The sequence below is a fragment of the Hyla sarda genome, chromosome 1 (assembly GCF_029499605.1).
Source record: "Hyla sarda isolate aHylSar1 chromosome 1, aHylSar1.hap1, whole genome shotgun sequence".
NCBI classification, from domain to species: Eukaryota; Metazoa; Chordata; class Amphibia; order Anura; family Hylidae; genus Hyla; species Hyla sarda.
The window spans coordinates 613984094-614006776 of NC_079189.1; the positions used below are offsets into that span (position 1 = coordinate 613984094).

The 22683-nt window shown below is 47.8% G+C and overlaps 1 protein-coding gene across 1 annotated transcript in view; it reads left to right on the forward strand.

Moving 5' to 3' along the window:
* LOC130298746 (zinc finger protein 84-like) overlaps positions 1 to 6323 on the forward strand; it is an 85203-nt gene extending 78880 nt beyond the window's left edge. Inside the window, exon 5 of the mRNA XM_056551364.1 lies at positions 3846 to 6323. Coding sequence (XP_056407339.1) covers positions 3846 to 5653 — 1808 coding nt within the window. The 3' untranslated portion in view covers positions 5654 to 6323. The remainder of the gene's footprint in view (positions 1 to 3845) is intronic.
* The last annotated feature ends 16360 nt before the right edge of the window (positions 6324 to 22683 follow it).

Below are 22683 nucleotides of genomic sequence, written 5' to 3' on the forward strand. Positions count from 1 at the left end.
CTTCAGAGCCAGGTACCTTTACTGGGCCTATGTAGTAGTAAGTCAGAGTGGTGGGAGATATTCAAGAAGCGGGTTGCGGGGTTCTTCCGCCAGCTCTCGAGCCTCAGGTCCCTGAACAGGTACCGCCTGTATCAGGGTCTGAGGAGGAAACTCGAGCTTCTCGTCTCGACTGGAGGTAACCGAGAGGATATCTCCAGAGTGAAGTCCTTGCTGATGAGGTGTCAGTACGATAGGCACACATCTTTGGTTTTTGAGAGGGATTTCGGGAAGTACCGCTCGCCCGACCCTTACAGAAACTGTAAGATGTCAGTGAGTAGTAAAGTCATTTCAGGACTGATTGATAGTACAGGATCTCTGAATCGGTCCAGATCAGGGATCTTGGAGGTCGTCAGATCCTTCTACTCGCACCTCTTGGGAAGGAAGGATCTAGATCGAGACAGGATGTCGGTTTTCCTGACTGAAACCATTCCTGAGCCAGGGGTAGACCCCTCTCTTGATGTTTTGGCAGAAGAAATCAGGGAAGAGGAAGTGAGACTGGCGATCGAGGGGCTTGCCCCTAAGAAGTCGCCAGGTCCGGATGGCTTAACATCCGAGTGGTACAGGACCTTTAAGGAGTCTTTAGCTCCCCTCTTGACTGAGGTATTCAATGAGTGTCTCTCCTCGGGCACTCTGCCAAAGTCAATGAGGAGGTCAGCCCTGATTCTTCTGTCAAAGGGTAAAGATCCTAGCCGTATTGAGAATTGGAGACCCATAGCTCTTCTCAATACGGACAGGAAGCTTCTGGCTAAGATATTGTTTAATCGGCTGGTGAAGTTTGCACCCCGGCTCCTTTCTGGGGCTCAGCACTGCTCTTTTCCAGGCCGAAGCACCTTAAGTGCTGTCCTTAGTGTCAGGGAGGCAGTGGAGCGGAGTAGTGCAGGTCTCTGGAAGGGGTACTTGCTGTCCTTGGATCAGGGGCCAAAGCATTTGATCGGGTGAACCACGAGTACCTATGGTCCGTCCTCCTGAGATATGGCTTACCAACTACTTTTGTTAATTGGCTTAAGATCTTGTATGCAGGGGCAGAGAGTTTCCTGCTGGTGAACGGGTGGTCTGGCCGCTCTTTTGTGGTGGGTTCCGGAGTCCGTCAGGGTTGTCCTCTTAGCCCGCTTTTATACGTGTTCGCAATCGATCCCTTCGTCCGGAGGGTAGATTGTGGGCCGTTGGCGGGAGTCGGGATGAGTCTGGCGGAGCTGGATGTCGCCCAGAGAGTGGTGGCGTACGCTGACGATGTCACTATTTTCGTCTCCTCAAGAGAGGAGGTCGATGTGGTGATGTCGGAGGTGGACCGCTACTCGGAGGCATCCGGGTCTAAGATCAACCGGGATAAGTGTGAGAGTCTCTGGCTGGGAGGGGGAGACCCCACGTTTGATCTCCCGGACACCCTTCCAGGGCCCCAAGAGTCAGCAAAAGTCTTAGGCATCACATTCGGCCAAGATGATTATCCCACCAAAAACTGGGATGGTAAGCTCCAGGATGCCGCTCAGAAGGTGGACCAGTGGAAGGGTTGGTCTATGACCCTCAGGGAAAGGGTACACCTGATCAAATCATACCTGCTCCCCTTGTTTATCTATCTGGGCAGTGTATGTATCTTGCCAGAGGCTTACTACACTAGGATCTACAGCCTGTTTTTCCAACTGTTATGGGGGAACAGGATGAACCTAGTCAAGAGGGAGGTTACGTACCGCACGAGGAGACTAGGGGGTTTATCTATGGTAAACCCTGTGGTGTTCTTTACGAACACCTTCTTGAAAGCTAACATCGCAAACCTCTGGTCAGAGAGGGCTTCTCCGTGGGTACTCTCCTGTAGGGAATGGTTTCGGCCTTTCTTCCAGGAATGGGAGAGAGGAGGGCGAGTGAAGGACCTCCGTACACCCCATGGATATCTTCCGGCTTACGCTACCCCGACTTTGAAGGCGATATGCCGGTGGGGTCTGGGAGTGTGGGAGATCAGGACCCAGTCAAGGCAGTTCCTTGACAAACGGGTTCTGTTGACCCACTTCCAGAAGCCTCTGGCGCTCAGGGACTGCCCAGGTCGGGATCTGAGGGTGGGGTTGTCTCTTTTGAACATGAAAAGGATCCCCCAGAAGTTTTGGGACTTGGCCTGGCGCTGCTTTCAGGGGAAGCTATATGTAAGGGACAACCTGAAGTGTAGGAACTCTGATGACCGGGGATGTCCCCGAGAAGAGTGCGGGGACACGCTGGAAAGCATGGACCACTTCCTGCTTCATTGTCCCTTTAATATAAGGGTTTACAACCGGGTGGGCGCTTCCATCAACTGGAGTCAACTTGCCGGCCTTACCTATCCGGAGTGGGCTTATGGGGCATTCAGGTCCCTGGGTGGCCGAGACCGGGGCACTTTATTCTTAGTTAGTTTAGTGGTTAGGTACTACACGTGGAATGCACGGTGCTTAGTATCGACCCAACAGAAAGTCCTCTCCGAGGTGGAGGTCTGTAGGAATATCACTGGTGACCTCGGGAAGATCAGGTCTTTGGAGTATGGCAGTCTTGGTACCAGTAGGGCTTCTCTCCTATGGAGAGGTTTTTCTTTTGATGTGCCCTAGGTACTATTTATTTTTTTTTTTTATTTTTTTGGTATGTATATTCTGTATGGTTTTATGTATAGTGGGAATTTTTTTTGTATTTTTATTTCAATTTTTTTTTTTTTATTTATTTATTTTTATTTTTATTTTTTTTATTATTATTATTTATATAATGTCATAATTATTTTGAGAGAAAGGCAGTCGGACCAGTTTTCAGTTATTATAGTATTATATTATTTTTTGTTAAGGCAGCTAGCCATATTTTTGTTTTTAGGGGGGGGGGGGGAGTGTGGTTATGTTTCCTAGTTTGGATATTTTTAGTTTTTGATCCAAGCGAGGAAAGCTTTATTTATGTTCATTAGGTATGTGTGTGTGTGTGTGTGTGTGTGTTGGACTATAGTAGGTAATGATTTATTTATTCATTTATTTTTGGTTTATCTGGGCTGGCCGGTTAGGAAGGTTTAAGTTGTTATTTTGAGACGGATAGTTTGTTTTTATGTTAAGTTTTGTTAATTTTGTTACAGTGAAATGAACTTGTTTTGTGTTTTGTACTTTTATAATAAAAAAGAGTGTCAGCAGAGAGCACTGTGCTCATGATGTCAGCAGAGAGATCTGTGTTCCAAAAAGAAAAATAATTTTCTCTGTAGTATTCAGCAGCTACTAAGTACTGGAAGATTTTTTTAATAGAAGTGATTTACAAATCTGTTTAACTTTCTGGCACCAGTTGCTGAAAAAAAAATTTTTTCCACCCCTTTAATTTTGTTGTAATTGTTGTTAAAAAGAACTAAAGTGTAATAAACTATGCAAATTAGATATCGTTGTGATGGTATTGAGCTGACGAATAATATTACCACACAGTGAATGTAGGTGTCATTACAAAGTAAGATCGGTCCAGCAAAAAACAAGCTCTCAGTCGGCTCTGTGGATGGAAAAGTAAGAGTTATGGCTCCTAGGAAGCAAGAAAAAAAGAAAATTCCAAAGATTACATATCCTGAGTTGTTAAGGGGTTAATACTGATAATAAAATCTGTTTTATTCTCTGCAGATTCTTGTAGCAGGAGATCAGAGGAGAATCTTATATCTTCAGATTATAAAGCAGATGATGATATCACACAAGATACATATGAAGAACATTCCATTATCCCAGATACACCCTCAGCCCTTCACAGCCAAGATCTGTCATCTCATCCTTATATACAGGTCTTGTCTTCTCACTCATCACAGGATGTTCAGCAAAATAAAGGTCACAGAAGGAATGATGGACATCAACGAGATCACACAGGAGAGAAACCATATTCATGCTCAGAATGTGGGAAATGTTATCTTAAAAAATCACATTTTGTTCGACATCAAAGAACTCACACAGGAGAGAAGCCATTTTCATGTTCAGAATGTGGGAAATGTTTTTTTCAGAAACCACATCTTGTTCGACATCAAAGATCTCACACAGGGGAGAAGCCATTTTCATGTTCAGAATGTAGGAAATGTTTTTTTCAGATACCAGATCTTGTTACACATCAAAGAACTCACACAGGAGAGAAGCCATTTTCATGTTCAGAATGTGGGAAATGTTTTATTGGCAAATCAAATCTTGTTAAACATCAAAGAACTCACACAGGGGAGAAGCTCTTTTCGTGTGCAGAGTGTGGGAAATGTTTTATTCAGCATTCAAATTTTGTTCGGCATCAAAGAACTCACACAGGGGAGAAGCCCTTTTCATGTGCAGAGTGTGGAAAATGTTTTACTCAGCAATCAAATTTTGTTAAACATCAAAGAACTCACACAGGGGAGAAGCCATTTTCATGTTCAGAATGTGGGAAAAGTTTTACTCAGAAACCACATCTTGTTAAACATCAAAGAATTCACACAGGGGAAAAGCCATTTTCATGTTCAGAATGTGGAAAATGTTTTTCTGACCAATCAAGTTTTGTTCAACACGAACAAACTCACTCAGGGGAGAAGCCATTTTCATGTGTAGAATGTGAGAAATGTTTTACTCAGGAAACAAATCTTGTTAAACATCTAAGAACTCACACAGGGGAAAAAACATTTTCATGTTCTGAATGTGGAAAATATTTTCCTAGGAAATCAAATCTTGTTCAGCATCAAAGAACTCACACAGGGGAGAAGCCATTTTCATGTTCAGAGTGTGGGAAATATTTTAGTAACCAATCATATGTTGTTAAACACCAAAGAACTCACACAGGAGAGAAGCCATTTTCATGTTCAGAATGTGGGAAATGTTTTACTGAGCAATCAAGTCTTGTTCTTCATGAACGAATTCACACAGGAGAGAAGCCATTTTCATGTGTAGAATGTGAGAAATCTTTTACTCAGAAAATACATCTTGTTCAGCATCAAAGAACTCACACAGGGGAGAAGCCATTTTCATGTCCAGAGTGTGAGAAATGTTTTAGTAACCAATCATCTCTTGTTAAACACCAAAGAACTCACACAGGGGAGAAGCCATTTTCATGTCCAGAGTGTGAGAAATGTTTTAGTAACCAATCATCTCTTGTTAAACACCAAAGAACTCACACAGGGGAGAAGCCATTTTCATGTCCAGAGTGTGAGAAATGTTTTAGTAGCCAATCATATGTTGTTAAACACCAAATAACTCACACAGGGGAAAAGCCATTTTCATGTTCAGAATGTGGGAAATGTTTTACTCAGCAATCAAATCTTGTTCAGCATCAAAGAACTCACACAGGGAAGAAGCCATTTTCATGTTCAGAATGTGGGAAATGTTTTAGTTACCAATCATCTCTTGTTAAACACCAAAGAACTCACACAGGAGAGAAGCCATTTTCTTGTTCAGAATGTGGGAAATGTTTTATTGGCAAATCAAATCTTGTTAAACATCAAAGAACTCACACATGGGAGAATCGCTTTTCATGTGCAGAGTGTGGGAAATGTTTTACTCAGCAATCAAATTTTGTTCGGCATCAAAGAACTCACACAGGAGAGAAGCCATTTTCATGTTCAGAATGTGGGAAATGTTTTACTCAGAAATCAAGTCTTGTTCAGCATCAAAGAACTCACACAGGGGAGAAGCCATATTCATGCTCATAATTTAGGAAATGTTTTACTCAGAAATCAACACTTATTAGACATCTAAGAATTCACACAGGAGAGAAGCCAATTCAGAGCAATAAATGATGCAGATAACACATCTATATATTCACCATGTACATAGGATATCTGACATTTATACATATATCATATACTGCATCTCCAAACTTGTTCCCAATTGTTAATAAAAGTTTTCTTTTAGAACGTAGTCACCGATCCAGCGATGTCATCACTATAGTTTACATGGTAGGAAAAGAGTGTGATATATGGTTGTGATATTCACTGCTCCTCATGGAGAAGACCCAACAGGCATAATCCATGGGGAGCTGCTACTGGAGACCCAAACACCTCAGAGAGAAGGGACTTATTCCAGTGATGAAGAATTCCAGGACATGACCAGATTAGAGACACAAAATCACTTCTATCTTCTGGCTTCTAGGACATTCTGATCCTATAGGTGTTAGATTAGTGGGGTCTCCTACTCTACACAGGGTCCTTCCTTAGGTTATAGAGGGAAGAACAAGTTGTATTTGGCCGAAATGCGGAGAAGAATTAACCAGGTGGCTCTATGGTTGGTTCCCAGATCTCTGAGGGTATGAAGCCTCCGACATTTATGACATAGTAGCTGAGTATACGGCGTTGTCCGGTTTTCCCTACTTAATCCTTGTGGGGGAAGAAAAGCAAAATAGGAGGAAGCTCTTGTCCTCATATCCCGTCTCCATATACTCTCCTCAAATCACAAACTCATATCTCGTCCTCATATCCCGTCTCCATATACTCTCCTCAAATCACAAACTCATATCTCGTCCCCATATCCCATCCCCATATCCTGTCCTCAGGTGGGGCTGAGTTGTGATGAAGAGATTGGGGGCGTGGCTTTGTGAGAATGAACGTGACTTGCAAGCTGGGCCGATGCACAAAAGGGTAGAAAATAAGAGGTGTGGCTTACATTGTGGGTGTGGCTTTGTGAGATGTGGTGGGGCATGCGGGATGGGTGTGGTTTGTAAGCCGGACTGACTCACTCACCAGGAGATGTAGAGCGGAGAGGATATACTTGCATGGGACTTGAGACAAAAACCCCATTGAGTTATATATATATATATATATATATATATATATATAAAGCAGAAAAGCAACAGCACTCTAAAATCCAAAAGATGTAAAAGAAAAGGTGCAGGCAACCTGTAAAAGGATCATGTCCAACGATCCATCCAAATATAAAAAAGGAAGATCAGGGCAGCACTCCAATAACGTGAAAAAAGGTGAATTTTATTCCATCAAAACAATGTGCAAAACAGCAGCGACATTTCGATCCTCTCCAGGATCTTTTTCAAGCTTGAAAAAGATCCTGGAGAGGATCGAAACGTCGCTGCTGTTTTGCACATTGTTTTGATGGAATAAAATTCACCTTTTTTCACGTTATTGGAGTGCTGCCCTGATCTTCCTTTTTTATATATATGTATATGTATATATATATATATATATATATATATATATATATATATATATATATAGATGGGAATTTTCCACCCAATACTCATCCAAGACAGTGGTCTCAAAGCGTGGTCCTCCAGATGTGGCAAAACTTCAACTCTGGGCATGCTGGGAGTTGTAGTTTTGCAGTAGCTAGAGGCACCCTGGTTGGGAAACACTGGTCTAAACTGTGACACAAAAAACATAATAGTATTGAAATCCTGAAGGTTCCGCGGGCCTCTTCTATGAATCATGATCTTCAGATCTTTCCTATAGATTTTCAATGGGATATAGATCAGGTGATTGGCTGATGGTTGAAGGTTTGAAACATCTGGAGGGCCACACTTTTTGACCACTGCTGTAAGAAGACGAGTGGCCTGGAGAACAAAGAGACAACACATCGCGGTTATAGTCAGAACGTTCTGTTTATTATAAAGAAGCTGGATCTTCTATAGGAAGAATACGCGACCAATGACTTATACAGGGACATAATGACAAATCTATTTTAGGGTTAAAGCTGTGACCTGTGACTGGTGGGGGAATTATATTGTGTGATCTTCCTCTTATAGGGGGAGAGTTATTAAAACCTGCGCAGAGGAAACGTTCACCAGTTGCCCATAGCAACCAATCAGATGGCTTCTTTTAATTTGCAGAGGCCTTGTTAAAAATGTAACAATCTGGTTGCTATGGGCAACTGGCCGACTTTTCCTCTGCAAAGGTTTCGGTTCATGGAAAGGACTTGTTGGACGTCATTTGTTCATCTGAAGCTCATGGCGCCTGGAACAACATGGCCGATAAACATATATTCCCTCGTGTCAGGATAAAAAAAAAAAAGGTGACAATTATAGATTTCATCAAAGATCATCAAATTATAGGAAAATTAGTAAGCAACAAGAACAAGTTAAAGGGGTATTCCAGGCAAAAACTTTCTTTTTTTTATATAACAACTGGCTCCGGAAAGTTAAACAGATTTGTAAATTAAGACAAACATTAACCAGACCTCAAGAATACTACCCTGGGGTACACAGTGAATAATTGTTTGAGACATAAAGTTTTGGAAAAAATGCAGATTTTATTGAAACAGTATTGTATAAAAAACCTAAATGGTTAAAAATATCAGAGCAATGTCAATGTTATCTTAAACTGTCATTGGGCCCTAATGACAGATTTAGAAAATATGAATATATATATATAGCAACCACCTAATATAGAATAATCTATAGATGTAAAAAATAAATGCAATTTTTCAACGATATATAATGATCCGGAGTCGACTATTAGTCCGGCACCTATGATGAATAAAAAAGGGCTGATAGTCCGGCACTTGTAATGAAAAAGGCAAAGTCACTTGATGGACTGATGTACAGGTGTATAAAAAGCTGCCCACAGTTGTTAGACAAATGCAAAGTTCAGCCTCACCCTGGCTGCTGGTCCCGTACTGCGACGGGCCGATAGTTGGAATTCTGGTGTTGGCTGCAGGAATCCTGGCGTGAGAGCCTGGATGGATATGGGCTCCGGCAGGAGACTCTCTCGGGAGCGGTCCGTGGTATCGGCAAATACCTGGATGTATGTCGGACCCTCGCTGTAGAGATCGTGGCTGGGTTCTGGTAGTGCAGGCAGCAGGTTGGTAATGCGCTCAGTAGGAGAGGATGTTTGATGAATGCAGCAAGTGGTGCACAAAGTTCTGGTCCGGCTTCAGTCTAGGTGGTGCGTGCGAATTGTGCTCTGTTCAGATTAGATATCAGCCTAGACGCGTTTCAGGGTGCTAAAAACGACCCCTTCCTCAGTAGGCGAATGTAGGAAATAATGAATGTGCAGCCTTTATATGGCGGGTGCACATATGTTCTTGATTAATGGGACAAAAAGAACCTGTGCAATGGACTTGGCAGCACATTTTTCACAAACATGTCTTCTTGACTTCAATTCACACCTCAGATGTCTCCATGCGTTACCTATGTCGGAGTGCCACCTGTTTTCTTAACACATCAGTTCACTTTTGTGTGAAGGTTTTAACATGTGAAACCAAAAAATAGCCAGATTTGACAATTCTGGTATAACACTGATAAATGTATATGGGTTTATATTTTCGAATCTGTTTTATACTGAACATCTAAGAGATATAGAAAGATTAAGGGATGATAACTATTCATTTAATAGTAGATTCAAATTCATTGTTTCAAGTTGGTCCACTTACCAGGTTTTTGCTGCCAAGTCCATTGCACAGGTTCTTTTTGTCCCATTAATCAAGAACATATGTGCACCCACCATAAAAAGGCTGCACATTCATTATTTCCTACATTCGCCTACTGAGGAAGGGGTCGTTTTTAGCACCCTGAAACGCGTCTAGGCTGATATCTAATCTGAACAGAGCACAATTCGCATGCACCACCAGATATACCAGATAGGATATATACCCATACCCAAAATTTCTGATGGCAGCCCAGGTGATGTGGCTGCGTAACCTGCTGACCTGCGGGCCGCACATGGCATCAGCGTATGAGACAGCTCCCCCCCGTTCGGCCAGCGCCACCAAGTTAAAAAAATTACTGTGTGTGGTGTAGCTGCCACCTGCCTGAGGTCCTGCCGCCGGCGCACATTACTCTCTGCCTCTGCCCCAGGAGTTCCCCCAAAGGTATCATTAGTCCACCATTCATGAACTGACTTGCCATTCAGGTGCACAGAAAAGCTAGGTGACAATGTCTCACCTAGCTTTTCTATGCTCCTGAATGGCAGGTCTGCTTACAGTAGCTGAGCTATTATAAGAAGATATGCCGCTCAGGAGTATGAAAAAGCTAGGTGAAACATTGTCACCTAGCTTTTCTGGGTTTGTGAATGGCATATCTGCTTATAATAGCTCAGCTATTATAGACAGATTTGCCTATAACATATAGTCATAGCTGTCTATAATAGCTCAACTATGATAAGCAAATATGCCATTCAGGAGCCCAGAAAAGTTAGATGACATTTTCTCACCTAGCTTTTTCATACTCCTGAATGCCATATTTGCTTATGATAGTTCAGCTATTATAGACAGCTTTGACTGGTACAGGTAAAAAGTAGTACAGAATATGTAGTACCTTCCTGTACTGTAGGGGGCGCTACCAGACAGCCAGTGAGTGCATACACTTCTGTAATACAGGGGTTTTACCAGTAAAATGTCCATTCTGATTGGTCAGTTATTCCAGCATTGACACATTTCACAGATCTGGACTGTCTGTACATTGTATGTTGAGTCTGGTTTCAAGTTACAATGGTCCTGAAAAGACCCTTGTATGCTGAAACTATTGTATGTTGAGGCCATTGTAAGTTGAGGGATCACTGTATGTGTATTTTATTTTTTTTACACTGGATCATGTTTTTTTGTTTTTTTTTCCAGTTTTTATTTTTTTTATTATTCAACCAAGTATTTTATTAAACTGTCGAAATCAGTAACAAAAGGACATATGACATTTCCATAGTATAAACAAGAGGTCATAAAATAATGATACCAAGACATAGAGTCGCGCTTGTTCATCAGGAAAGAGACATCAGAGAAAAGGGGCGACCCATAGACACATATGTCCAGGCAGACAACAAAAATGCCCAGTCTGCTGTCAAGTAGTTTCCCAAGAGCTCATTTGAGCGCGAGCGGATTGACAGTCATTAACAAAAACATATAAAATAAGGTATGTAATAAGATAGTCAGTAGGGAGTCAGAGAGCCCTTGTGTAGGGCGACAGAAGAGAAAAGGGTATAAGGTAGGGAGATGTGGAAAGAAATGAAGGGCAAAAAGGGGGTGGAAGGGGTATAACACCGACCTGTTCTCTAGAGGCCTCTTTCCGCCCCCACCAGCCTCCACGGCCCCCTCCGACCAACCACAAGTTGTCCATATACATAAGGGATAAGGGCTTGAGTGTGCAGGACAATATGGCATGATTATACTTGCCTATATAGGGGGGTTTCGTGAAATGCCAACCAGGGACTCCAAATAGTCACAAATTTCTTGGTGCGACCCGAGGAATCTGCCATCAGTTCTTCCATGCGGCAGAGAAATAAGATTTCTCTATACCAATCTGTCAGGGTGGGTGGTGTGGTCGTTTTCCACTTCCTCGGTATTACGGTGCGAGCCGCCATGAGGAAGAAGTGGGCTAATCTTTTCGAAGGTGTTTTTCTGGACATCGGTAGGACGGTCAAGAGTAAGACCTTAGGGTCATTGGGGTATTTCACCCCAGAGATGTGTTCTATCCGGGAAACTACTGTTTCCCAGAACTGGGTGAGTGAAGGGCAGGACCACCATATGTGCGTCATTGTCCCATGGTCAGAGCCACATCTCCAGCAGAGGTCAGAAGTCGAGGGAAACATCCTATGCAGAATCACTGGTACCCTATACCAGTGTGACATAAGCTTATAGTTGGTCTCCTGGGCTCTGCAGGAGATAGAGAGCTTATGACAAAGGGAGAAGGCCGCCGACCAGTCACTTGGGGCAAAAGAGGTCTGCAGGTCCTCCTCCCAGGCCGCCACGAAGGACGGAGGGGTCTGCGCGGAGACATCCATAAGGAGCCCGTATATCAGTGACACGGCTCTTGCAGGCTGAGAGGAGGAGGTGCACAACTGTTCAAAGGGTGTAAGCGGCCTAGCTAGTTGTAGTATGCTACTCTCTGAGGAGATGAAATGTTTGAGTTGAAGGTAATTCAGGTAGACAGCCGGGGATCGTAGGTGTGTGGGGACCAAGTCTTCATATGGCTTGAGCAGTGTACCTATCAGGAAGGTCTGTATGGGCAGCGAAGGAGGGTCCGAGACACCTAAGAAAGATGTCCTCAAGAGGCCCGGAGGGAATCGGGGGTTAGCAATCGTGTCTTTGAGAAATAACGCCTAAAGAAGGCCAGCATCTCACTTGTAACCCAGGGAAGCGAGCTTTGTGTGGTAGAAGGCAGTGTACCAGTAGGTAGCCAAGGGGCCGTCACTATATTCACGCACGATCCCTCCGTCTCCACTGACACCCATCTCTTAGAAGAGCGGCCATGGAGAAAGTCCAAGAATCTAGCCAGCGTGGCCGCTATGTAATAAGCCTTGCAATCAGGGACTGCCAGGCCGCCTGCTTGCTTCCTCCTAGTGAGCACCGTTTTGGAAATTCTCGATGGCCGGCCCGCCCATATAAACAATCGCATAAGACCCTCAATCTTTTTGAAAAAAGTTGTGGGGAGCACAATGGGAATGGCTTGGAAGAGGTAAAGGAGGCGAGGGAGGACATTCATTTTAAGTATGTTGACTCTTCCAAGCCATGAGAAAGTACCTTTCGACCAGTTAGAAAGGTCTTTGTCAATCGTGGCAAGTGGGTTGGAAATTAAGGGAGAAGCTATTATGCAAGTCCACCGGAACATGAACTCCCAGATACTTTATAGACCCAGAGGACCATTTAAAGGGGTGAGCACTTCTCACGTGTGTGACTTCAGATGTGGAGAGGAAAATGTTCATAGCTACACTCTTTGTCATATTGATCTTGTGATTACTAAAGTAGGAATATAACTGGGGAGTGTGTACTACCGCTGGTAGGGAGGTAACCGGAGAGGAGATGTAGAGGAGTAGGTCATCTGCGAAAGCAGAACAGAGGTGTTCGCTGTCCCCCACCCGGAGCCCGCTGATTGACGTGTTACTACGGAGAGCATTTAAGAGGTGCTCCATACATAAAACGTACAGGATGGGAGAGAGCGGACACCCCTGCCTCGTACCATTACGGATAGGAAACGGGGATGATAGGGAGCCATTGACCCGTACCTGTGCACTCGGGTCTTGATAAAGGGCCAAAACCCATCCCAGCATGTTAGGGCCTAACCCAATTTGTCTCAGGGAGGCCTCCATGAACCCCCAACTCACCCGATCGAACGCCTTTTCAGAGTCTAATGAGAGAAGCATGAGTGGAAAACGCCGGGCTATGGCTCGGTGTATAATGGAGAAAGTACGGATCGTGTTGTCTCGTGCTGCGCGAGAGCGTATAAAACCGGATTGATCGGGGTGAATCAGGGGTCCCAGGATGGCTGCAAGGCGATCCGCGATCAATTTGGCAAACAGTTTAGTATCTACATTAAGTAATGAGATGGGGCAGTAGCTGGAACACAGGTTAGGGTCCCTACCCTCCTTGGGTATTACGGTAATGAGAGCTTTTAGAGCGGCCGAGGGGAACCCCGAGAGGGGGGTTATGTTGTTGAAAGAGCGGCACATCAGGGGAGACAACTCGGATTTCAGTGACTTATAGAATTTGCCCGTGTAGCCGTCGGGGCCCGAACTCTTGCCCGAAGGCAGGTTGGATATGGCTGCAGCTATTTCTTCTAGCGAAAATGGAACTTCCAGGGCCTCCCTCGTCTCCACGGGCAAAACCGGAAGGGCTGTGTTTTGTATGTATGTCACGAGCGAAATCGGCGCGGTTCCCTGGGGGAAGAGTCTCAGTAGGCTGGGGAAGGTTGTAAAGTGTTTTATAGTAGCTTTCAAAATGTCCTCGGTGAGGTGACTTTTGGAACCATCGGGGGTGGTGATGGAGGGGACGTACAGAGCAGCCCTACTATCTCTCAACGCTCTGGCTAGATATTTCCCAGGCTTGTTCCCCTACTCGTAAAAAGAGCGAGAGCATCTCTGTTTAATGTACCGATAAGAGTCATTGAGGAGGGAGGTAATCTCATGCCGAATTTTAACTAAGTCCCTCAGGACAGATTCCTGAAGGGACTGCTTGTGTAACGCCTCCAGTCTATTAAGCGTATCAAAGAGGCGCTTCAGTTTGGCCGCCTTTTCACGCTTCAACCGGGAGCCATTTTTGATCAACACCCCCCGCAAGACACACTTCAGGGCTTCCCATTGGACCTGGGGGGGGGGGGGAATGATCAGAAGCATGATCAGTGACAAAGTGCGCTATTGTGGATTTGAGCTCAGTGTTGCAAAGTGAGTCAGTGAGCAGGGACTCGTTGAGTCGCCACATAAACTGTGGGGTGTTAAGGGAGGGGATCAGGAAGGAACCTAAAACAGGAGCATGGTCAGACAAATAGATATTGCCAATATGTGTAGTAGTAAGCCGGGGGAGATAAAAATGCAGAACAAAAAGATAATCAATCCTGCTGTAAGTGTTGTGCGGTCTGGAAAAGAATGTGTAGTCCCTATCAGAGGGGTGTTGGAGGAGCCAGGCGTCACAGAGTTGGAGAGAATGTAGTAAACGGAGGAGGCTGCTCAGCTGACGGTAGGGAAGACTAGATCGCTGTGTAGATGTGTCAAGTAGTGGCTGCAGCGGGGTGTTGAAATCTCCACCCAACAGCAGCATGCCCTGAGTAAAAGAGGACAGTTCCTCGAGAGTGTTGGATAGAAATGTTATCTGGGCGCTATTGGGGGCATAGATCGTCGCTACTGACACCACCTGGTCGAGAATAGCACCCCGGATGAAGAGGTATCTAGCCTCAGGGTGTGATAAAACTGATAGTACAGTAAAGGGGAGCGAGCGGTGAATGCCGATCGACACCCACTTCGATCGAGAGTCTGGATTGGTACTGTGGTAACAGGTGGGGAAGTAGCGGCTGATCCTAGCGGGGACATGGCCTGTTTTAAAGCGAGTCTCTTGGAGACAGAGAATCCCAATTTTCCATTTGTGCATTTGATATAGAACTTTGGCCCTTTTTTCGGGAACATTAAATCCCTGTACATTAAGTGTGGCTATGCGTATCTCAGTCATACTCACAATCTATGAGGGGGACGGTCAGGAGCAGTCGGGCGGGGCAGGACGTATGTCACGATGCCGGCTGGCAGGTAGTGGATCCTCTGTGCCAGAGAGGGATTGGCGTGGACCGTGCTAGTGGACCGGTTCTAAGCCACTACTGGTTTTCACCAGAGCCCGCCGCAAAGCGGGATGGTCTTGCTGCGGCGGTAGTGACCAGGTCGTATCCACTAGCAACGGCTCACCTCTCTGGCTGCTGAAGATAGGCGCGGTACAAGGGAGTAGGCAGAAGCAAGGTCGGACGTAGCAGAAGGTCGGGGCAGGCAGCAAGGATCGTAGTCAGGGGCAACGGCAGAAGGTCTGGAAACACAGGCAAGGAACACACAAGGAACGCTTTCACTGGCACTAAGGCAACAAGATCCGGCAAGGGAGTGCAAGGGAAGTGAGGTAATATAGGGAAGTGCACAGGTGATTACCCTAATTGGAACCACTGCGCCAATCAGCGGCGCAGTGGCCCTTTAAATCGCAGAGACCCGGCGCGCGCGCGCCCTAGGGAGCGGGGCCGCGCGCGCCGGGACAGAACAGACGGGGAGCGAGTCAGGTAGGGGAGCCGGGGTGCGCATCGCGAGCGGGCGCTACCCGCATCGCGAATCGCATCCCGGCTGGCAGCGGGATCGCAGCGCCCCGGGTCAGAGGACGTGACCGGAGCGCTGCAGCGGAGAGAGTGAAGCGAGCGCTCCGGGGAGGAGCGGGGACCCGGAGCGCTCGGCGTAACAGTACCCCCCCCCTTGGGTCTCCCCCTCTTCTTGGAGCCTGAGAACCTGAGGAGCAGACTTTTGTCAAGGATGTTGTCCTCAGGTTCCCAGGATCTCTCTTCAGGACCACAACCCTCCCAGTCTACTAAAAAAAAATTTTTCCCTCTGACCTTTTTGGCAGCCAAAATTTCCTTGACCGAGAAGACGTCCGAGGAGCCGGAAACAGGAGTGGGAGGAACAGATTTGGGAGAAAAACGGTTGAGGATGAGTGGTTTGAGAAGAGAGACGTGAAAGGCATTAGGGATACGAAGAGAAGGAGGAAGAAGAAGTTTATAAGAGACAGGATTAATTTGACACAAAATTTTGAAAGGACCAAGATAGCGTGGTCCCAACTTGTAGCTAGGGACACGGAAGCGGACATATTTAGCGGAGAGCCATACCTTGTCTCCAGGGGAAAAAACGGGGGGAGCTCTTCTTTTCTTATCCGCGAACCTCTTCATGCGTGAAGAAGCCTGTAAGAGAGAATTTTGGGTCTCTCTCCATATAATGGAAAGGTCACGAGAAATTTCATCCACAGCGGGCAGACCAGAGGGCAAGGGGGTAGGGAGGGGGGGAAGAGGGTGACGGCCGTACACCACGAAAAATGGGGATTTGGAGGAAGATTCAGAGACCCTGAAGTTATACGAGAATTCGGCCCATGGAAGGAGATCTGCCCAGTCATCCTGGCGGGAGGAAACAAAATGTCGCAAATAATCACCCAAGATCTGGTTAATTCTTTCTACTTGTCCATTGGACTGGGGATGATATGCAGAGGAAAAATTTAATTTAATCTTGAGTTGTTTACAGAGAGCCCTCCAGAATTTAGACACGAATTGGACACCTCTATCCGAGACAATCTGCGTAGGCAACCCGTGAAGACGAAAAATGTGTACAAAAAATTGTTTAGCCAACTGAGGCGCAGAAGGAAGACCAGGAAGAGGGATGAAATGTGCCATTTTGGAGAATCGATCAACGACCACCCAAATAACAGTGTTGCCACGGGAAGGGGGTAAATCAGTAATAAAATCCATACCAATCAGAGACCAAGGCTGTTCGGGGACAGGCAGAGGATGAAGAAAACCAGCGGGCTTCTGGCGAGGAGTCTTATCCCGGGCACAGATAGTGCAGGCTCGCACAAAGTCCCCAACATCCGTCTCCAGAGTCGGCCACCAATAGAAGCGGGAGATGAGTTGCACAGATTTCTTGATGCCCGCATGACCTGCGAGATGGGAGGAGTGACCCCATTTGAGGATTCCGAGGCGTTGGCGTGGAGAAACAAAGGTCTTCCCTGGAGGAGTCTGCCTGATGGAGGCAGGAGAAGTGGAGATCAGGCAGTCAGGTGGAATGATGTGTTGCGGAGGGAGATCAACTTCTGAGGCATCCGAGGAACGAGAGAGAGCATCGGCCCTAATGTTCTTATCGGCAGGACGAAAGTGAATCTCAAAATTAAATCGGGCAAAGAACAGAGACCACCGGGCCTGGCGAGGATTCAGCCGTTGGGCAGACTGGAGGTAGGAGAGGTTCTTGTGGTCGGTGTAGATAATAACAGGAGAACTTGATCCCTCCAGCAGATGCCTCCATTCCTCAAGTGCTAATTTAATGGCTAGAAGCTCTCGATCCCCGATGGAGTAGTTCCTCTCCGCTGGAGAGAAGGTCCTAGAGAAAAAACCACAAGTGACAGCATGCCCGGAAGAATTTTTTTGTAGAAGAACAGCTCCAGCTCCCACTGAGGAGGCATCAACCTCCAATAGGAAGGGTTTGGAAGGGTCAGGTCTGGAGAGAACGGGAGCCGAAGAAAAGGCAGACTTGAGTCGTTTAAAGGCGTCTTCTGCTTGAGGAGGCCAGGACTTGGGATCAGCACTTTTTTTGGTTAAAGCCACGATAGGAGCCACAATGGTAGAAAAATGTGGAATAAATTGCCTGTAATAATTGGCGAACCCCAAAAAGCGTTGGATAGCACGGAGTCCGGAGGGGCGTGGCCAATCTAAGACGGCAGAGAGTTTGTCTGGATCCATCTGTAGTCCCTGGCCAGAGACCAAATATCCTAGAAAAGGAAGAGATTGGCATTCAAACAGACATTTCTCAATTTTGGCATAGAGTTGGTTGTCACGAAGTCTCTGAAGAACCATACGGACATGCTGGCGGTGTTCTTCTAGATTGGCAGAAAAAATTAGGATATCGTCCAGATATACAACAACACAGGAGTATAACAGATCACGAAAAATTTCATTGACAAAGTCTTGGAAGACGGCAGGGGCGTTGCACAGTCCAAAGGGCATGACCAGATACTCAAAGTGTCCATCTCTGGTGTTAAATGCCGTTTTCCACTCGTCCCCCTCTCTGATGCGGATGAGGTTATAGGCGCCTCTTAAGTCCAATTTAGTGAAGATGTGGGCACCTTGGAGGCGATCAAAGAGTTCAGAGATGAGGGGTAAGGGGTAGCGGTTCTTAACCGTGATTTTATTAAGACCGCGGTAGTCAATGCAAGGACGTAGGGAGCCATCTTTTTTGGACACAAAGAAAAATCCGGCTCCGGCAGGAGAGGAGGATTTACGGATAAAGCCCTTCTTTAGATTCTCCTGGACGTATTCGGACATGGCAAGAGTCTCTGGGGCAGAGAGAGGATAAATTCTGCCCCGGGGTGGAGTAGTACCCGGGAGGAGGTCGATAGGGCAATCATAAGGCCTGTGAGGAGGTAGTGTCTCAGCTTGTTTTTTGCAGAAAACATCCGCGAAGTCCATATAGGCCTTAGGGAGACCGGTTACTGGAGGAACCACAGAGTTACGGCAAGGGTTACTGGGAACCGGTTTTAGACAGTTCTTGGAACAAGAGGACCCCCAACTCTTGATCTCCCCAGTGGACCAATCCAGGGTAGGGGAATGAAGTTGAAGCCAGGGAAGTCCAAGGAGAATTTCCGAGGTGCAATTGGGGAGGACCAAAAGTTCAATCCTCTCATGATGAGATCCGATGCGCATAAGAAGGGGCTCCGTGCGGAAACGTATGGTACAGTCCAATCTTTCATTATTTACACAATTGATGTAGAGGGGTCTGGCGAGACTGGTCACCGGGATGTTGAACCTGTTGACGAGAGAGGCCAAAATAAAATTTCCTGCAGATCCAGAGTCCAAGAAGGCCACAGCAGGGAAGGAGAAGGCAGAGGCAGACATCCGCACAGGCACAGTAAGACGTGGAGAAGCAGAGTAGACATCAAGGACTGTCTCACCTTTGTGCGGAGTCAGCGTACGTCTTTCCAGGCGGGGAGGACGGATAGGACAATCCCTCAGGAAGTGTTCGGTACTAGCACAGTACAGGCAGAGGTTCTCCATACGGCGTTGTGTCCTCTCTTGAGGTGTCAGGCGAGACCGGTCGACCTGCATAGCCTCCACGGCGGGAGGCACAGGAACAGATTGCAGGGGACCAGAGGAGAGAGGAGCCGAGGAGACGAAACGCCTCGTGCGAACAGAGTCCATATCTTGGCGGAGTTCCTGGCGCCTTTCAGAAAAACGCATGTCAATGCGAGTGGCTAGGTGAATGAGTTCATGTAGATTAGCAGGGATTTCTCGTGCGGCCAGAACATCTTTAATGTTGCTGGATAGGCCTTTTTTGAAGGTCGCGCAGAGGGCCTCATTATTCCAGGACAATTCTGAAGCAAGTGTACGGAATTGTACGGCATACTCGCCAACGGAAGAATTACCCTGGACCAGGTTCAACAGGGCAGTCTCAGCAGAAGAGGCTCGGGCAGGTTCCTCAAAGACACTTCGGATTTCCGAGAAGAAGGAGTGTACAGAGGCAGTGACGGGGTCATTGCGGTCCCAGAGCGGTGTGGCCCATGACAGGGCTTTTCCGGACAGAAGACTGACTACGAAAGCCACCTTAGACCTTTCAGTGGGAAACAGGTCCGACATCATCTCCAGATGCAGGGAACATTGGGAAAGAAAGCCACGGCAAAACTTAGAGTCCCCATCAAATTTATCCGGCAAGGATAAGCGTATCCCAGGAGCGGCCACTCGCTGCGGAGGAGGTGCAGGAGCTGGCGGAGGAGATGACTGCTGAAGCTGTGGTAGTAACTGTTGTAGCATAACGGTCAGTTGAGACAGCTGTTGGCCTTGTTGCGCTATCTGTTGTGACTGCTGGGCGACCACCGTGGTGAGGTCAGCGACAACTGGCAGAGGAACTTCAGCGGGATCCATGGCCGGATCTACTGTCACGATGCCGGCTGGCAGGTAGTGGATCCTCTGTGCCAGAGAGGGATTGGCGTGGACCGTGCTAGTGGACCGGTTCTAAGCCACTACTGGTTTTCACCAGAGCCCGCCGCAAAGCGGGATGGTCTTGCTGCGGCGGTAGTGACCAGGTCGTATCCACTAGCAACGGCTCACCTCTCTGGCTGCTGAAGATAGGCGCGGTACAAGGGAGTAGGCAGAAGCAAGGTCGAACGTAGCAGAAGGTCGGGGCAGGCAGCAAGGATCGTAGTCAGGGGCAACGGCAGAAGGTCTGGAAACACAGGCAAGGAACACACAAGGAACGCTTTCACTGGCACTAAGGCAACAAGATCCGGCAAGGGAGTGCAAGGGAAGTGAGGTAATATAGGGAAGTGCACAGGTGATTACCCTAATTGGAACCACTGCGCCAATCAGCGGCGCAGTGGCCCTTTAAATCGCAGAGACCCGGCGCGCGCGCGCCCTAGGGAGCGGGGCCGCGCGCGCCGGGACAGAACAGACGGGGAGCGAGTCAGGTAGGGGAGCCGGGGTGCGCATCGCGAGCGGGCGCTACCCGCATCGCGAATCGCATCCCGGCTGGCAGCGGGATCGCAGCGCCCCGGGTCAGAGGACGTGACCGGAGCGCTGCAGCGGAGAGAGTGAAGCGAGCGCTCCGGGGAGGAGCGGGGACCCGGAGCGCTCGGCGTAACAACGTACGGACGGCCACTAGGCAACAGACAGGGTGCAACTAAAGGAAGGGAAGAAGAAGAAGAAAAAAAAAAAGGGGGGGGGGGGAGAGAAAAAGGAGGGAGGGGGATATGGAAAGAAAAGGGTAGGTGAGGGCAGGTAGGACAAATTCAACAGGTAAAAATAGCAAGTTAAACAGCAGTTAAAACAACCAGCAATTAAAATATGCAAGGGTGTAACAGTAAGCAGATTATCCGTCTGCGTAATGGGTGCACAGAACATGCACCCTTCCTAGTGGGGGGGATATCAAACTAGTCAGCAGAGTGAAGTATTCGGCTTGAAGAAGTAGGGTATCAACAAAGTGTCTTTCAAAAATATAAATGGCTGGCAGACTTCCGCCCAAGGCCCAGAAATGGAACTTAACCAAGGTCCAATATGGAAGCAGATGTAGGGGGAAAAACAATATGAAAAGTTCCAATGGCGGGCATCAACTAGAAGGGAAACTTTTCTGCATTAGTAATGTAAAAAAAGGTCAATGGAGACTTATCCGAAGAGCCGGTGTTAGCGCAGCCAGGCATTGGTGCGTCAGTGTCCGAGATCAGGGTTCAGATGAGGGGCCCTCAGGGCGATGGCGCGGCCGGCGTTGACGCTGGGGGAGCTGCCAATCAGGGTGCGGGCGTCTGGATGCGACTTTTTGTGAAGCTCCCATAGATGGACCCGGTGAGTAGGGGTCCATTAGGAAGGAGGACCAATCAGGAAGATCCATGGAAGGCAGGTTAAGTGTTTCCAAGAATCTTGGCAAGTCATCAGGCGTCTGGAGGGTGGCCGACACGTCACCCGCCGACACTTGCAGTGAGAAGGGGGAAGCCCCACCTGTAGGAGATGTGTCGGTCTTGGAGGGCTCGGAGGTCTGAGTAAGGCTCTTTGCGCAAGGTCCTTCTGGAGAGGTCAGGGTAAATTTGGATGGTAGCCCCATCAAAATCCAGGTCACCTTGTTGTCGGACTTTCTGCATCAATTGCTCTTTAAGCGTGTAGCGATGAATGCAGCAGATGACGTCTCGGGGTCGTGACGGGTCTGTACTCGGAGCCCTCAGGGCCCTGTGGACTCGGTCGATCTCTATATGTGTATCCGGAGGCCGGCCCAAGAACGTGTTAAAAAGTCCAGTGACAGTAGGTAGCAGGTCTTGCGAGCAGGTGGCCTCTGGGAGCCCCCTTATCCTAACATTGTCACGGCGACTCCTGTTTTCTATGTCGTCTAAGTGGTCAGAGCCTGCTGAGTATGGGTAAAGGTACTGACAGTGATCCGGAGGTCCCTCATGGAGTCAAGGACTGATGTTTGAAAGTTCTCTAAGGCATCTACTCTGTTTTGAAGATCAGTGACATTCTGCTGGACCGGCTGTAGGTCCCGTCTCCACGCTGCCTTCAAATCAAGCGCCAAGGCAGACATATCGGCTTTTGTCGGCAGGAAGGCCAGGGGTGCTTTAAGCTCTGGGTGTCCCTGGAGTAGGGCCACTGCCTGATCAGGAGTAGGCAGCGCAGTGAGGAGGGGGTTAATTGCAGCTAGGTGGAAGGGGACAGCATGATGAGAGAGTACTTGCGTCCCTGGGGGAGTCGGAGAGAGGCCCCTTGCAACATCTGGAGGGCCTGCAGCAGTGCCCACTGGGGCAGTGTGTGAGGTGGAGCACCGACCCCCCCAGCACTGACAGTCCCAAGCCTGGTGGGGTGAGGAGTCATAGGGCTGGGGACAGTAGAGAGGTCCTCCATTGCTAGTTCTCCCTCTGAAGAGGACAGGTGGAGACCCGGTGGGGTGGCAGGGGTCCTAAAGATGGCCACGAGGCTCTGAGAAGGGGAAGGAGAGGCAGCTCCCTCCCCAGGTCTGTGCTGCTGCATTGGTGACTCAGCGGCACCCGGTGGGAGTCCCAGGGGGCCTGCAGTGCACTCACCCCTCTTCCTCTGGGCCGGATCCGGTGGCAGCAACTCCTCTGGCGGGAACGGGGTTGGGAGCTGAGCAGTCAGCTCGTCCGAGCGCCGTCCTGCAGGTCCGTGAGTCTGTGCAGTTGGCGGAGCGGAAGTGCGCAGCGCACAACTTCGGGAGTCCCCCGTGTGCTGTACAGGCAGAGCCGCCGTCACCTCCGCAGTCGCTGGAGTCGTCTGTCGGGTGCCCCTAGTCGGCAGGTTCAGCAGAGCAGGTAAGGGAGAACACCGGTCCGG